At 36.5% G+C, this 17,868-nt stretch overlaps 1 protein-coding gene across 1 annotated transcript in view; it reads right to left on the reverse strand.

Annotated features, from left to right (window-relative positions):
• LOC140565091 (uncharacterized) overlaps positions 1-17,868 on the reverse strand; it is a 344,799-nt gene that overhangs the window by 44,641 nt on the left and 282,290 nt on the right. Inside the window, exon 3 of the mRNA XM_072690903.1 lies at positions 656-981. Within this exon, the coding sequence (XP_072547004.1) occupies positions 656-981 (326 nt within the window). The remainder of the gene's footprint in view (positions 1-655; positions 982-17,868) is intronic.

Raw genomic sequence — 17,868 nt, forward strand, 5'->3', positions numbered from 1 at the left:
AGTATATTTTTACCAAAAGGCATTCTACACAGTACCTAGGTACACTATATGGACAAAAGTATTGGGACACCTGCTCATGCTCATTGTTTCTTCTCAATATAGAGATCCACAACAACTCAACAAAGTAGTCTGCAAGAAGAATGTTTCTTTTTGTGATTTCTTATAGATTTTGTAAAATGTCTTCAAAATATAATGGATGATGCTTCATCCATTAGTTTTGGGATGAGTTGGGGAGTTTGGGATGAGGTGGGGTGGTAATCCTCACATCCATGCTCGTTCTGCAGAGAAGAAAATAAGATACTTTTTAATAACCTTGATTTCAAAAGAAATAATGAATGAGCAGGTGTCCACAAACATTTGGACATGTGTATCTACTCTCTGTTTACCTTCTGTGAGTTTCAATGTACCTCAGTAAACTGTCCTCTGAACAGAAAGTACTCACAGTGTCTACGATACGTCTTCTCAGCTTTCTGCAGTTTTTGCTTATTTCTCCCTTTGAGGAAAACAATGATCGGCACTGATACGAGTAACAGTCCTGCTGCTGCTGCTAAAAAAAAAGATGATGGGAACCAACGATACTGAGGGAGAAATTACTGTCAGAACATTTACACTTCAGGAGAACTAGTCCAGAAAAACGATGAGCTCATCTTATTACTGTAACTTTCACAGTGACGGCCAAGAGTTCCGTGTTGGAGGATCTAAAAGAGCGTGAAGACACAGTTACTTCATAAACACAGCTGTAGTTTCCCTGGTGGACATAATCAGCCTCAGGGAAGGAGAAGGTGGTTGAGTGGTTAACAGCTGACTGAGTTTTGGTGATGCTGGATTCACCACTGAACTCCAGGTGGAAGGAGCCTCCTGGATACTGCGGTTGAACGGAGCAGATGATGGAGCTGTAGCTCCTGGTCACTTCAGGCCCTTCAAGCCACCAGTGAAGCACTGGTGAAGCACTGAAGGAGATGTTGGGCTGCAGCAAATTCACTGGAAAAGAAGAGGAACTGGTATCAGTAGCTGTAAACTGGTACAACATTCACACAGGCCACATTGTGATTGCAGCAGCTCACCCACAGTGGCTGTTCACACATACAGCAGTTCTCTGTGGAAGCTACTGTTTGTGAGCTGATGACAGACAGACAGATACCAGTTAAGTTGCTCTACTAAAAATAGATAATGGCCAATGACCAAATGTTTGTTGACACACCTTCTAATGACTGAATTCAGCATCTTTAAGGTGCACCCATTTCTGACACAGATGTGCAAACAGCACGCAGCTTGTCTAGTGCTTGTAGAAAAGTACTGCCATTAGAATAGGACACTTTTTATGGAGCAGATAGTAAACATGAACCTTCTTGCGCCATGCCTGATGTCAGGCGTGGGTTAGAGGGGTATAAAACCACCCAGCATTGAGCTGAATTATGGTGGTGCTCCATCTAATAGTTGAGGTGGTGGGGTGGTGATCATCCAACATCCTGACCTCACTAACGCTCTTGTCACTGAATGCAATCAAATCCTCACAGCAATGCTCCTCCAAACTCTAGTAGAAAGCCTTCTTCCCTGAACAGTAGAGACAGTTACTCCAACAAAAGCAGGATAAATACTTTTTTATATCCTTCATTTAGAAGAAACAATGAATGAGCAGGTGTCCAAATACTTTTGTCCATATAGTGTAAATCACAGAATTCTTGATATATATATATATATATATATATATATATATATATATATATATATATATATAATATTCTCTTTAATTTTCATTGGTTCTTATAACTTCATATAGTCCATACCTGTTCTCTAAACAGAGCAGCACATGCTAAGCACAAAACTGGCTGGGTGTGAATCCGGTAGTGGCACACTTTTTTTTTTATGGACGTTTTTAGACAGCCAGTAGCAATCCGTGCTGCTCACATATGATTACAGAATGCTGCTACTACTACTGCAGTCAGATGAGCTTATTATAAAGCCATTCTCTGTGCTCTTACCCACAGTGATGCTGATGGAGTTGCTCCTGTGTGATTTGTATAAGATGTTACAGTGGTCACAGCTGTACTGGACTGCTTCCCCAGGTGAGACGAGTTTGAGGTGTTTAGGGTGAGGTTTGGGCTCTCCAGGGCGTCTGTTAAAGGAATGTGATTAGTCTCTGATCATTAATGGTGCCAGTTAGTTTTTGTTATTAAGAAACCTCTGACTTCTGACTTATAAAGACTACATGCACAGTAAAGTTCCCAGTGTTAAATCAGCACTTAAGTAATCAATACAGTTCAGCTCACCCTTCTAACACTATGCAGTGTAATAGTACAGTCTAATAACAGAAGTTAATGGAAGCTCTGTGTGTCTTATTGACCAGGATGCTTCTTGGTCTGCTAGCTTGCATGACATCCAGGTAATCCAAGTACATCCTGGATACATGTGGTTTTTTAATCATGCTGAATATACCAGCTACAGTGTGTGCAAACCTGGTGAAGACAGGAAACATTTGACCTGTCATTGCCAACAAAGGTTATGTTACAAAGTTTTGAGTTGAACCTTTGTTATTGACCAAATACTTATTTTCCACCAAAATTTACAAATAAATTCTTTACACATCCTACAATGTGATTTCCTGGATTATAGTTGAAGTGTACCTATGATGAAAATTACAGGCCTCTCTCATCTTTCTTTAATAAATTATTATAAATTAATTATTAAATACAACAAATGAAAATCTCAATAAATAAGCTAAAAATAAAGAATGACATTCACCTGTTAATGTTATTGTCATAGCGTGTACGGCCAGACCTGAAGGGATGAACACTCGCAGAGATGGAAATCAAAGCATGATACTTTATTAACCAAATACAAAACAAAGAGATATGAACAGCAAAGTGCAGCAACATGGGCAAAACCATGAACAGAACCAAAACACCACAAATCAGATGGCGAACAAAACAAACCCGGGACTGGGAGAAGCAGGGAGCTGAACGAGAGTGAAACGAGGGGAGAACTAAAGGGGCGATAAACACAAAGCCACAAGCCTCGCTTGGGCAGAGAGGGGAGATACAAAACTAAGGACAGAGCTGAGCTCTGTGTACAAACGAAGGTAGCTGGGGAACTAGCCGCTAGACCAGCAAGCAAGGCCGACCTAACCTGAACCTGCAGAGTACTAAAACGTAGGTCGCCTTGGAACCTGAGCAGGAAGCGAATGTAACACGCTTGCCTCTCGAAACAGACTATGATATCGTAAACACACAGGGGTAGCTGGAGAGCCAGCTGCCAGACTAGAAAGCAGGGCAGACCTAACCTGAACCTGCAGAGTACTGCCTAAAATGTAGGTCGCCTTGGAACCTGAGCAGGAAGCGAACGTACCTCGCTTGCCTCCGAGTCAGATGGAGAATCTCTCCTAAACATGGACTGCAAAACTAGAGCTGAGCTGAACACGGCCGTAACGCGTGATGAATCCCAGAGCGTCACAGTCAAGTCAAGTCAAATTTATTTGTATAGCGCTTTTTACAACTGTTGTCGTCACAAAGCAGCTTTACATAATTATTACTTAATAAAGAACAGAGACAGAGAAGAAAGAAGAAATAACATGAAGCGTCAAAGACCCCCGTGAGCAAGCCAACGGCGACAGTGGCAAGGAAAAACTCCCTCAGAGCTGGAGGAAGAAACCTTGGGAGGAACCAAGACTCACAAGGGGGACCCATCCTCCTCTGGCCAGACTGTTTTAAACATTAATGATAAAAATTACCAAACCAGGTACAACAGAAAGTTAATAACTAAAACCTAGAGCTGAGCTGAACACGGCCGTAACGCGTGATGAATCCCAGAGCGTTACAGGGATTCCGGTCGAGTCAATTCACGGCAGAGAACAAAGGGAACTACACTTCTTTAGTACACCCAGTCCCAGGTGAAACACATGAACAATGAATCAACACAAATAAACAGACACGATCAGGAAGTCCCTATTTGGGCCTGTGGGCAGCGGCTCGGGATCGCCCCGGGGGAGGGCACGATAACGAGGGCTTGACAGTTATAGCTTTATGGTAACAGTAGGGGGCATTGGCATCTTTCAGAACCAATATTCTGTAGACAATGGTAAACAATTATTTAATACTTAAATATACTTTTGTAATTTGTAATTACACTGATTATTCTTATGTATATGATTATTATTATTTTTTTATTACTATGATTATTTAATATATTTTTAATTATAATAATATTTTTGAACATCCAGTGAACAGTTTAAACTCACCCGGCATATCGAGAGTCTCTACACCCAACTGAATGATGCGTGGAAGAATCGCCATCTAGCGATCATTATATGTCAGTAACAGCTTCCTTGTATAAAGACTCGCTTCCCGGCGCTTCTCGTGACATTCAGGGTGAGATGGTAAATATTTGTTGTCGTTCCTTGTGTAACATTTCCTATATTTAATTTAACATAAAACACGACTCATATGAGGGGTTAGGTTGGGTGGTGTACGCCACTGTTTCCTTCAAATATTTCTTTAACTAGAAGCTGAGTGAATATTTACTGCTGGAAAGTCTAATTTACACTGGAGAGTAATATCATTTTCCTTTATGCTTTAAAAATGAAATTCTTTAGAAATTTTGATTGTTTTTATTACACACTGTGCTGTAATGGCTCCCGCGAGCTTAAGACTCTCCACAGGGGGCACCATTAGCGCAGCGATGTACTTGAAGTACTTGAGCAGCTTTGGTGTAGAGATGCTCACTGAGAAGCTTTTCAGAGTATTAACACAGTTCAGTGCTGTTGAAGCATTTGACTCCTGACTCCATGCTGCCACCTAGCGTCTAGTTTAATCTCCTACAATGACCGTTTCTGTCGTTTAATACAACTACACCTTTAATACAACGGAAATGTCAATTTGATATTTTCAAAATTAAATTAATATACCACTGATATAATTCTCATTCTTATTAATTTACTTACTATTTGACCTAAAAATGTCTCTCTCTTCTTTCTGTTTTACACACTTTCACACATTCTGGAAAGTGGGCGTCAGAGGGACTGAGACAAAAGTATTAAGTTATTCAGACAAAATCTAAGATAAAAGTCTTGATTAATGGATCAGTGTATAAATGTAGCCGGTCCTCTTTACATCCGGGATACCCGTCCACGACTCTGCGTTGTGTCCAGCTGCACAGAGAAACAGGCTGGACTCCGTCTGCTGGTTCAGCCTGGTTCTTCTCCTCGACCGTGCTCCAGCCCGTCTAAATGAAATGAAGAGATGCAGTTCACTAAAGAGAAGCAGCCTCTGTCTCCTCAGTCATGCTGCAGCACAGACTAGCTGAGCTACAGGCTAAGCTTAATACACTGCATTCAACCCATATTCACTTCCTAATCAATGCTGAACGAGTCTGTGTGTGTCTGTTGTGAGTGTTGGACCCTCATCTGTTTAGAAGCATACTGTCCTAATTGCTGCTGCTCCAACATTGCATTTAAACCACTCCCATTTGTTCAAAGGTGAAATTTCCAGTAGTGAAATATCTTCAATTAAGCAAAAGGTTACTATTAAATTTCCTAATTGAATTCAAAGGTGATTTACATTTGTTCAAAGAGAGGAAGAAGGGAACTGAACAGTGATCAGTTAAAGGAGTATTGGAGACTAAGTTATTGAAAATATAATCAAAAAGATGCTGCTGCCCTCTAGAGGGAAGATGGTCAACTGAGTCGTCTGGAACTACAATAAAGTCTTCTCCTATAACCACCTGATCTGTCCAGTATTTTACCTCCCATTACTTTATCTTCCTACAAAGGTCTGCTTAAAATAGCCTAAACCTCAACTGAATCTAAAACTGACACTAAGCCTAACTTTAAATCAACTCTAAACCTCAGCTGAACCTAAAACTGACACTAAGCCTAACTTTAAATCCAGCCTAAACCTCAGCTGAACCTAAAACCGATGTCAAGCCTAACTTTAAATCCAGCCTAAACCTCAGCTGAACCTAAAACTGATGTCAGGCCTAACTTTTAATCAAGCCTAACCTGAGCTGAACCTAAAACTGACACTAAGCCTAACTTCAAATCAAGCCTAAACCTCAGCTGAACCTAAAACTGATGTCAAGCCTAACTTTAAATCAAGTCTAAATCTGAGCTGAACCTAAAACTGACACTAAGCCATGGTGGACATTTTTTAAATAAGCAGAAATCACTATTAATGCTCCAAAGTAATATATTTATTGAAAAGCTTTTGGCCGGGGAGAAGCTCCTGGCAAATACTCCGAGATCTCTGAAGGTTGACCAAGTTACAAAAGGTCATATATATCTTCCCAAAGGGGTGTTGTCACTTTCCATTGATTCACAGAAGACAAAGAAGTTATTGAAGCGCATTGGTTACACCTAACTGTGATATGAATAAACAAAAGGGTGTTAACATACATGCATATTTAATGAAGAGGAAGGAAGCTCAAATATGTTTTTTAGAAGCCCCTCACACCTGGAGATACCCAAACGAGTTGGTATGCAACTTCGAGGTCACTCGAACAATAACTCACTGTGGCCAGCATAGAGAAAACAGATAAGGTCTACACTTGGGATCGGAGGAGTAGCTAGTTTGTTCCACTCCGGCTGAAGGGGAGTAACTGATTTGTGGTCTCCTTCATATGGAGCAGTAAAAGTCCACCCGAAAGTTTTGATTAAGTGCGTAAGTCTAGTAGTATGTTAGCCTGGATATAATTTACTAAGAGAATGATGATGAAATGAAATACATATGGTATATGTGAGAGATAATAGATCACCTGACTATGTACTACTATGATCTCAAAACCACATTTCCGCCCTTTAAACATAAAATGTCAAACAAAGATTCTAACTGTTCAGAACTAGTTGATCTGAATTTAGATCTATGTCCACGATTCCAATGACCTCTACATGTCATAAAATCTAATACAATTGTTCATAAAGATAGGAGAGAGCGAAGTATAAGTAAGAACAAGTGTAACACAAAGGTCAAAGTCCTGTCTGTTTCCCTAAAGAAAATTTTAACACACTAGACGGAAAACAGTGGAAACAACAGCAAACTTGTCGACAAGCATCTGCTTCTGGGCCACTACTCCGGGCCAGCGTTGGTTTCCATGGCATGGAAACAACCGTCTTCTGCCTAGTGGAGTTTTGCACTACATAGGAGACGTTGGGCATAACAGGGAGAGGTTACTAGCACGTCACCTGATCACCTGGATCTTCAGTTTTAGACACAAAGCTGTCTGGAACAGTCTCTCTCTTGCAATGTGAGCAGTGGATCCATGAGCCTTCCTTCGATAGGTTTTCACTACCACCCAGTCACCGACTTTCACAGAGTGTAGAGGACCCTCAGCACTCACTGGCAACACCTCTTTCACCTGTGAATGAATAGACTGAAGAGTTTTGCACAGTGCACTCATATAATCAATCATGTGATCATCGACCTGCTGTAGAGAGCATTCAACTGGCCTGTAAAGAGAAAGGTTAGGAAAACCACATAATACTTCCATTGGGCTCAGTCCTGTTTGGCGGTTTGAATTATTTGATGGTCTGGTTTAGACTTTCCCATGCACCAGCCGACTGCGGATGATAAGCGCAATGTGTTTTCAAATCAATTTTCAAAGCACCAGAAAGATGTTGGATCAGTTTGTTCTAAAAGTGCTTGCCATTGTCTGATGAAATTTTTACTGGAACTCCAAAGGAAGTACTCTAGTAATTACTTCCCTTAGCAAGCATTTTGCTACTGCGAGTGTGTCTTGTTTTCCACATGGAAAGCACTCTGGACATTTGCTGAACAATGATTATCAGACAATACCAGTAATTTTGGCATGGTGTTAGCTCAATGAAGTCAATCATAATGTGTTCAAATGGAAAATTTGGAGTAGGATGTGCCGATTGAGCTGTCGTGTCATTTTCCCTATGTTATGTTCATACAAATGACTCAGGATTTGCAAAACTTTTCTGCAAACGTTGAAAAACCTGGCGCCAACCAGTGTTTGTTCGCTGTTGCTACCATCGGCCCTTTTGATACATGGTCCAATCCGTGTATCAATTTCGCCAAAAAGGGAAAGCAAAAGCTTGGAAGTGCCATGCGGCCCCTTCAGAATCACACCACAATCCTGATTGTGCATCATTCTCGACACAATACATCATATTCATTTATGTAACAATTTCTTCTGCTAAATAAAGATTATTCCTGCCTGAAAGACCAGAAAACAACATTCAAACATTTTTAACCACTGAAACCACTGAAGTCCTATAATTGTTGATTAAAAGTGTGTTGAGTTGTTTTCCTCTGTTGCCCGCCAAGTGACGGCATTTCACCACTAGATTACAGTGTATCCTTTTTTGATGTGATTTTTTTCAACAAGTGGAATTAAGAAATAGCTACAAATATTGTCCAAAATGTCCAGGAAAAGAAAAATTGATGCCGATGGAAGACAGTTTCAAGAGAGATGGGAAGGCGAATACATGTTTGTGCTTCAAGGAGAAAAAAAACGGTATGTCTTTTGTGTTATGAGGCGGTGGCAGTTGTCAAGGAGTACAATTTACGTCGGCACTTTGATACCAAACACGGAGCTAAGTATGCCAAAGTTAGCCTTCAAGAAAAGCAACAAATTGTACAAGAATTAAAAGGCAAACTGCGATCGCAGCAGAATATGTTCACAAGAGCTACGGCCCAAAACAACGCAGCTGTGAAAGCTGGCTTTATTGTAGCTGAAGAAATCGCTCGCGCATCTAAGTCTTTTTCAGATGGTGCATTTTTGAAGCAGTGTATGCTGAAGGTCTGTGAGCAGCTGTGTCCCGACCAGAGAATTAGGGAACTTGCAGGAAACCTGGCAACACAGCTGGCCGCAGAGACGCGCAACTACATCACCTTTTCATTAGCGCTTGATGAAAGCACAGACAGCACGGAGTGCTGAGATTTATTTGTATTGCGCTTTTTACAACTGTTGTCGTCACAAAGCAGCTTTACATAAATAGTGATTAATAAAAGAGAGACACAGAAGAAATAACGAATCAAAGACCCCCAATGAGCAAGCTAACGGCAACAGTGGCAAGGAAAAACTCCCTCAGAGCTGGAGGAAGAAACCTTGGGAGGACCCATCTGCTCCACCGTCAACAAACCTGAGTGATCGCGTGTAAGCTGCGAGACGACAGCTACAGCATCTCAGTGTACTTCAATTCCCTGGGTCTAATAAATTCTTTATGTGATGTGATTTTCAGAATTTTTTTTCTCATTTTGTCTCTCATAGTTAAGGTCTACCTATGATGTCAATTACAGGCGCCTCTCATTTTTTTAAGTGGGAGAACTTGCACAATTGGTGACTGACTAAATACTTTTTTTCCCCACTGTAGGAGAACTTTGTAGTTCTAGAATTACAGATTGTAGTCCTCCTGTTTCTCTGCATACTTTATTATGTAAAGTATACTGTACGATTAGTGTGAGCTGAAAACATGGAAAATGGTGCAACTAATAACATTCAGTGGCCAGTGAATGGTAAACGGTGCCCATTACTTCTGGGATGAGCTGGGGAAACTTTAATCTTTCAGTTGGGGATGAGGTTGGGTGATGATCATCCAATATTCTGACCGCACCAATGCCCTTGTTGCTAAATGCAATCAAATCTTTACAGTGATGCTCCAAAATGTAAGATTCTGAAATCTCAAATAAAATATATTATAAATATAGATCATAACACATACAGACCTGTTTACAATGTAATGTCTCTTTCAAATATCTGTCCTTATCCCTGTAAAAATTATAGCAAAAAAGTAGTAGCAGCACTTTATTATATTAAAAATATTATATTATATTTCATCTTAATGTTTCACCTCTAGATTTCAAACTGCAATTCATACTTATTTATTTCCACTTTTATTATTATTGTTATTATTAGTAGAAGGAGGAGGAGGATTAACAATGGACTTACAATAATAAACAATAATTCACACAAACTCAAGAGAAGGTGAAGAGCTAAAAAGTGGAGCTAAAATGAGATGATTAAACAGTGAAGCAGAAAAAAACCCGCTTTAAAAACTACAGAGCTGTAAATCAGAACTTCTACTCCCACTGTCTCCCACTGCTCCCTTTACCTTCACTACATAAGTCCTGTCTGCTTCAGACCGGAAATTCAGTTCCGCTTGCTGGAGCTTCATCTCCATCTGCTGGAAGCTAATCAGTTCATAGACCTCCTGGAGAAGATCGTTCCAGAAAAATGACTTTAATCTTACGTTTATCTCAGCAGTGTTAATATTAAATATATCTCAGCAGTGTTAATATTAATTTTATCTCAGCAGTGTTAATATTAAAAATATCTCAGCAATATTAATATTAATTTTATATCAGTAGTGTTAATATTATTTTTTTCTCAGCAGTATTAATATTACATTTATCTCAGCAGTATTAATATTACATTTATCTCAGCAGTATTACTATTAAATATATCTCAGCAGTATTAATATTAAATATATCTCAGCAGTATTAATATTAAATATATCTCAGCAGTGCTTTGTCAGGTCCACAGGCTTCAAGGTCCAGGACTTTTATGTTGACAGTCATTTATGTAGGACTCCATGTTTTCTGTCTAGTCCAGGTGGGCTTCATTATCCTGTGTAATGTGTTGCGATTAGGGTCACCTGGGAGCTGGGGGGTTTATAGGGAGCTAAAGCGAGCTCCTCCTCTCCGAGAATTATACTCGCTACTTCAAGCTGTCTGGTTGTCTTCATCTTCATGTTCATGTTCATGTTCATGTTCATGTTCGTCTATGGTGTTTTCTCTCGAGGACTTTGGATGAGAGTCTGTCCTCGTTCAGGAGTAGATCTCTTCAGGGTCTGCAGGTTGGGGGTCTTGAGGATTCGGCCAATCCGAGCGCGGTGCTCCGTCTGATCTGTCCTTCACTATCTCGCCTGACTCCCAACCGGCCCTCAGGTGGCTTTCAGGTTCAGCTCATGTTAGTTTGTCTCGTTTGTTTGGTTTATTTATTCTTTCTTGTTATTGCTGCATTCTTGTTTCCCCTGTTTGGTTTAATAAAGTCTTGCATCGCACCGCGAGTGTTCACCCGTCATTGTCCTAACCAGTCCTGACCCAGCAGTGTTAATAATCTTACATTAATCTCAGCAGTTCAAGTAATACATGTATCTCAATAGTGCTAATCCTAAATTTATGATTATGATTAGCACTATTGAGATACATTTATTATTTGAACTGCTGAGAGAAATTTAGGATTAGCACTGCTGAGAAATTTATCTCCGCAGTGTTAATGTTAAATTTCTCAATAGTGCTAAATATTAAATTCTCAGCAGTGCTAATCTTAGATTTATCTCAGCAGTATTGATCTGAAATTTCTCAGCAGTGCTAATCATACATTTACCACAGCAGTGCTAATCTGATATTTCTCAGCAGTGCTAATCTGAAATTAATCTAATCAGTGTTAATATTAAATTCATCTGAGCAGTGATCATAACTTTCTCAGCAGTGCTAATCTTATATTTACCTCAGCAGTGTTGATCAGAAATTTACCTCAGCAGTGCTAATCCTAAATTTATCTCAGCAGTGTTAATCTGAAATTTCTCAGCCATGTTAATATTAATTTAATTATTAATTTTCTCAGCAATGCTAATCATAATTTTATCTCAATAGTGTTAATAAAAATAAATTCATCTTAGCAGTGCTAATCAGAAATTTACCTCACCAGAGCTTATTTTAATTTTCTCAGCAATGTTAATTTGACATTTATTTAAGCAGTGTTAATATTAAATTTATCCCAGCAGTGCTAATCATAAATTGATCTCAGCAGTGCTAATCATAAATTTATCTCAGCAGTGTTAATATTAAATTCATCTGAGCAGTGATCATAAGTTTACCTTAGCAGTGCTAATCGTCAGTTTACCTCAGCAGTGCTAATCATAAATTAATCTCAGCAGTGTTAATATTAAATTGATCTGAGCAGTGATCATAACTTTCTCAGCAGTGCTAATCATAAATTTATCTCAGCAATGTTAATATTAAATGCGTCTCACCATCTTAAATGTACCTTAGCGGTATTAATCTTACATTTATTTAAGCAGTGTTAATATTAAATTCACCTCAGCAGTGCTAATCAGAAATTCACCTCAGCAGAGCTAATCTTAATTTTATGTCAGCAATGTTAATATGACATTTATTTAAGCAGTGTTAATATTAAATTTATCTCAGCAGTGCTAATCATAATTTTATCTCAGCAATGCTAATCATAATTTTATCTCAGCAATGTTAATATGACATTTATTTAAGCAGTGTTAATATTTAATCTCAACAGTGTTAATATTACATTTATCTGAGCAGTGATCATAACTTTATCTTAGCAGTGCTAATCATAGGTTTACCTCAGCAGTGTTAATATTAAATTTCTCAAGTGTTAATATTAAATTTATCTCAGCAGTGTTATTAAATTCATCTGAGCAGTGATCATAACTTTCTCAGCAGCGCTAATCCTAAATTTCTCTCAGCAGTGCTAATCAGAAATTCACCTCAGCAGAACTAATCTTAATTTTATCTCAGCAATGTTAATATAAAATTAATCTCAGCAATGTTAATATTAAATTCATCTGAGCAGTGATCATAACTTTCTCAGCAGCGCTAATCCTAAATTTCTCTCAGCAGTGCTAATCAAAAATTCACCTCAGCAGAACTAATCTTAATTTTTTTTTTCAGCAATGTTAATATGACATTTATTTAAGCAATGTTAATATTAAATTAATCTCAACAGTGTTAATATGACATTTACCTCAACAGTGATCATAAATTTACCTCAGCAGTGTTAATATTAAATTTATCTCAGCAGTGCTACTCATAAATTTCTCAAGAGTGTTAATATTAAATTTCTCAGCAGTGTTAATATTAAATTCTCAGCAGTTCAAATAATAAATGTATCTCAATAGCGCTAATCATAAATTTCTCAGCAGTGTTAATATTAAATTTATCTTAGCAGTGCTAATCATAAGTTTACCTCAGTAAGCAGTGCCAATCCAAAATGTCTCTCAACAGTGCTAATCTGAAATTTATCTGAGCAGTGTTAATCTTAAATGTATCTCAGCAATGTTAATATTACATTTATTTAAGCAGTGCTATTAAATTTATCTCAGAAGTGATAATCATAACTTTGTCAGCAGTGTTAATATTAAATTTCTCAGCAGTGCTAATCCTAAATTTATCTCAGCAGTGTAAATCATAAATTCTCAGTAGTGTTAATGTTAAATTTGTCAGCAGTGTTAATATTAAATTTATGTCAGCAGTGATAATCCAGAATTTCTTAGCAGTGTTAATCATAAATTTATCTCAACGAGGTTGATCAGAAATTTATCTCAGCAGTGCTAAAATTACATTTATTTAAGCGGTGTTATTAAATTTATCTCAGCAGTGCTAATCATAAATTTATCTCAGAAGAGTTAATATTGCAATTATCTCACCAGCGCTAATCTTAAATGTACCTTAGCGATATTAATCTGAAATTTATCTCAGCAGTGTTATTAAATTTATCTCAGCAGTGTTAAATATTAAATTTATCTCAGAAGAGTTAATATTACATTTATCTCACCAGTGCTAATCTTAAATGTACCTTAGCAGTATTACTCTTAAATTTACCTCAGCAGTGCTAATCTTACATTTACTTCAGCAGTGCTAAAATTAAATGTATCTCAGCAGTGCTAATAATAAATTTATTTCAGCAGTGCCAATCATAAATTTATCTCCGCGGTGCCAATCATAAATTTCTCAGAAGTTAATCTTAAATTTATCTCTGCAATGTTAGTATTACATTTATCTCAGCAGTGATAATCCTAAATTTATCTCAGCAATGCTAATCTGGAATTTATCTCAGCAGTGTTAATCTTAAATTTATCTCAGCAATGTTAATATTACATTTATTTAAGCAGTGTTAGAAATAAATTTACCTCAGCAGTGTTAATCCTAAATCTTTCTCAGCAGTGTAAATGAGAAATGTATCTCAGCAATGTTAATATTAAATGCATCTCAGCAGTGCTAATCTTAAATGTACCTTAGTGGTATTAATCTTACATTTATTTAAGCAGTGTTAATATTAAATTAATCTCAGCAGTGCTAATCAGAAATTCACTTAAGCAGAGCTAATCTTAATTTTATTTTAGCAATGTTAATATGACATTTATTTAAGCAGTGTTAATATTAAATTTGTCTCAGCAGGGTTAGTCATAAATGAATCTCAGCAGTGTTAATATTAAATTAATCTCATCAGTGTTAATATTAAATTTATCTGAGCAGTGATCATAACTTTATCTCAGCAGTGCTAATCATAAATGTATCTTAGCAGTGCTAATCCAACATTTTTCTCAGCAGTGCTAATCCTAAATTTATCTCAACAATGTTAATCCTAAATTTATCTCAGCATTGTTAATCTGAAATTTATCTCAGCCATGTTAATATTACATGTATTTAAGCAGTGTTATTAAATTTATTTCAGCAATCATAATCATAATGTTCTCAGCAGTGTTATTATTAAATTAATCTCAGCAGTGTTAATCAGAAAATTACATTTTAAAAATCATACATTAACCGCAGCAGTCCTAATCTTAAATTTGTCAGCAGTGTTCATATTAATTTTCTCAGCAATGCTAATCATAATTTTATCTCAATAGTGTTAATAAAAATACATTTATCTTAGCAGTGTTAATTATACATTTCTCAGTAGTGTTAATATTACATTCATCTCATCAGTGCTAATCATAAATGAATCTCAGCAGTGTTAATATTAAATTAATCTCAACAGTGTTAATATTAAATTTCTCAGCAGTGTTAATATTAAGTTCATCTGAGCAGTGCTAATCCAAAATTTTTCTCAGCAGTGTTCATCCTAAATGTATTTCAGCAATGTTATTAAATTCATTTAAGCAGTGCTAATCATAAATTTATCTTAGCAGTGCTAATCTTAAATTTATTTCAGAAGTTAATCTTAAATTTATCTCAGCAATGTTAATTACATTTATTTAAGCAGTGTTATTATTAAATTCATCTCAGAAGTGTTAATAAATTTCTCAGAAGTGTTAATCCTAAATCTTTCTCAGCAGTGCTAATCATAAATTTCTCTCAGCAATGTTAATATTAAATGTATCTCAGCAGTGATAATCATAAATTTATCTCAGAAGAGTTAATATTACAATTATCTTACCAGTGCTAATCTTAAAAGTACCTCAGCGGTATTAATCTTACATTTATTTAAGCAGTGTTTATATAAAATTTCTTAGCAGTGCTAATCATACATTAACCACAGCAGTGTAAATCTTATTTATCTCAGCAGTGCTAATCATAATTTTCTCAATAGTGTTTATTAAATTTATCTCAGAAATGTTAATATTAAATTCACCTTAGCAGAGCTAATCTTAAATGTAATAATAACACTGCTGAGATGAATTTAAGATTAACACTGCTGAGATGAATTTATCTCAGCAGTGATAATCATACGTTTACCACAGCAGTCCTAAGCTTAAATTTGTCAGCAGTGATAATCATAACTTTCTCAGCAGTGATAATCATACATTTACCACAGCAGTGTTAATAATAAATTTATTTCAGCAGTGCTAATCCTAAATTTCTCAGCAATGCTAATCATAATTGTATCTCAATAGTGTTAATAAAAATACATTTCTCAGCAGTGTTAATATTAAATTCATCTCAGCAGTGCTAATCAGAAATTCACCTCAGCAGAGCTAATTTTAATTTTATCTCAGCAATGTTAATATGACATTTATTTAAGCAGTGTTAATCTTAAATTTATCTCAGCAGTGTTAATCTTAAATTTATCTCAGCGGTGTTAATCATAAATTTACCTCAGCAGTGCTACTATTAAATTAATCTCAGAGGTGCTAATCATAAATTAATCTCCGCAGTGTTAATCTTAAATTTACCACAGCAGTGTTCATTTTAAATCTACCACAGCAGTGTTAATATAAAATTTTTCATCACTGATAATCATAACATTATCTCAGCAGTGTTAATATTAAATTTACCTCAGCAGTGCTAATTCTAAATTTTTCTCAGAAGTGTTGGTCTCAAATTTATTTCAGCAATGTTAATATTAAATGCATCTTTGCAGTGCTAATCATAAATTCATCTCATCAATGTTAATATTACATTTATTTAAGCAGTGTTCATTTTAAATTTATCTCATCAGTGATAAATCTAAATTTATCTCCGCAGTGTTAATATTAAATTTCTCAGCAGCGTTAGTATTAAATTTCTCAGCAGTGTTAGTATTAAATTTATCTCAGCAATGTTAATATAACATTTATCTCAGCAGTGCTAATCATGAATGTTAATATTTATAAAATATTACATTTATTTAAGCAGTGTTAATATTAAATTTCTTAGCAGTGATGTTCATACATGTACCATAGCAGTGCTAATCTTAATTTTATGTCAGCAGTGATAATCATAACTTTCTCAGCAGTGTTAATCATACATTAACCACAGCAGTGTTGATATCACTTTCATCTCAGCAGTGTTATTACATTTATCTCAGCAGTGCTAATCTTAAATGTATCTCAGCAGTGCTAATCATAAATGTATCTCAGAAGTGTTAATATTACAATTCTCACCAGTGCTAATCTTAAATGTACCTTAGCAGTGTTAATCCTAAAAAAAATTTCAGCAGTGTAAATAAGAAATGCATCTCAGCAGTGCTAATCATAAATTTACCTCAGCCGTGTTAATATTAAATTTCTCAGCAATGCTAATCATATTTTTATCTCAATAGTGTTAATATTAAATTTACCTCAGCAGTGTTATTATAAAATTTCTCAGCAGTGCTAATCAGAAATTTCTCAAAAGTGATCATATTAAAATTCTCAGCAGTGCCTCGTCCCACCTTCACTGAAACCACAGTCTACCTTTAGGAGAAACCCAGAAGATCCTTAATGCCATTCTGCCACCAAGGTATGACCTTCCTCACCTGCTCACCATGTAGCAGTTTTAGCTGCTACTGAAATTACCAGTGTTACCATCTCCATCTTTTCTTCTATGAACATGTAATACTGATAATGCTACAACGGCTTTCTTTAGTCACTGTTCTGCCAGATAACACCCTGAATACACCTCTCCTCCATGAACAGGTTAAAAAAAAGCTTTTACTGATCTAGTTTAAACTGAATGTAAAGAGGCTAAAAGCATGAACCTAATGCAGGAAACATCTTTCTAATGTGAATAACTGTGATTGATCAGTCAATCAACCTTCATTAAGCTAGACTAACTGAAGTAACTTTAATATATATAAATAAATATTAAATAATAATAATAATTAAAGTCATACATGTCACTAAAATTATAATAACAATAAAGACCAATAAATAAATGAATATTGTATAATAAAGAACTAAAATTTTTATTAATGAAAATCCTGTAAATCAGATTCAGGCAGAGTGGAGGTGATTAGAAATGAAAAGGTTAAATGATTGAGTGACTCCAGTGAGCTGAGCTTTAGTGTTTCCTGTAGTGAAGTCCAGCTCACTGCTCACTGAAAGCAGATGTAGTTGATCAATCCACTGGAGTGCAGAAATAAAGAAATGTTGAAATAAGTGGTGAATTCTCCTGGTAAGATACAATATGAGCACACTGCTCACTTACACATTGATTGTCTTTCCCTTAGATGAGCTGATCAGGCAGGTCACTGTCAGCTGTGCTGAGAGGGGGATGCTGCTTCTACGAGTGCGAGATGAGAGTCTGACTGAAGCTGGCTGTCAGACCCTGTATGAGAGCAGTATGACCTTTGGAGTGAGGAAAACTCTGCTGGCTGAGCATCAGAAATTGTTCATGAACAAGAGGGTGAGAACTGCTGTCTGCCTTACAGTTGTCTCTCGATTCCTTTTCAGTGGTCTCTTCTACCTTCCTCTTA

This window comes from Salminus brasiliensis, chromosome 11 (genome assembly GCF_030463535.1).
Source record: "Salminus brasiliensis chromosome 11, fSalBra1.hap2, whole genome shotgun sequence".
Classification (NCBI taxonomy): Eukaryota; Metazoa; Chordata; class Actinopteri; order Characiformes; family Bryconidae; genus Salminus; species Salminus brasiliensis.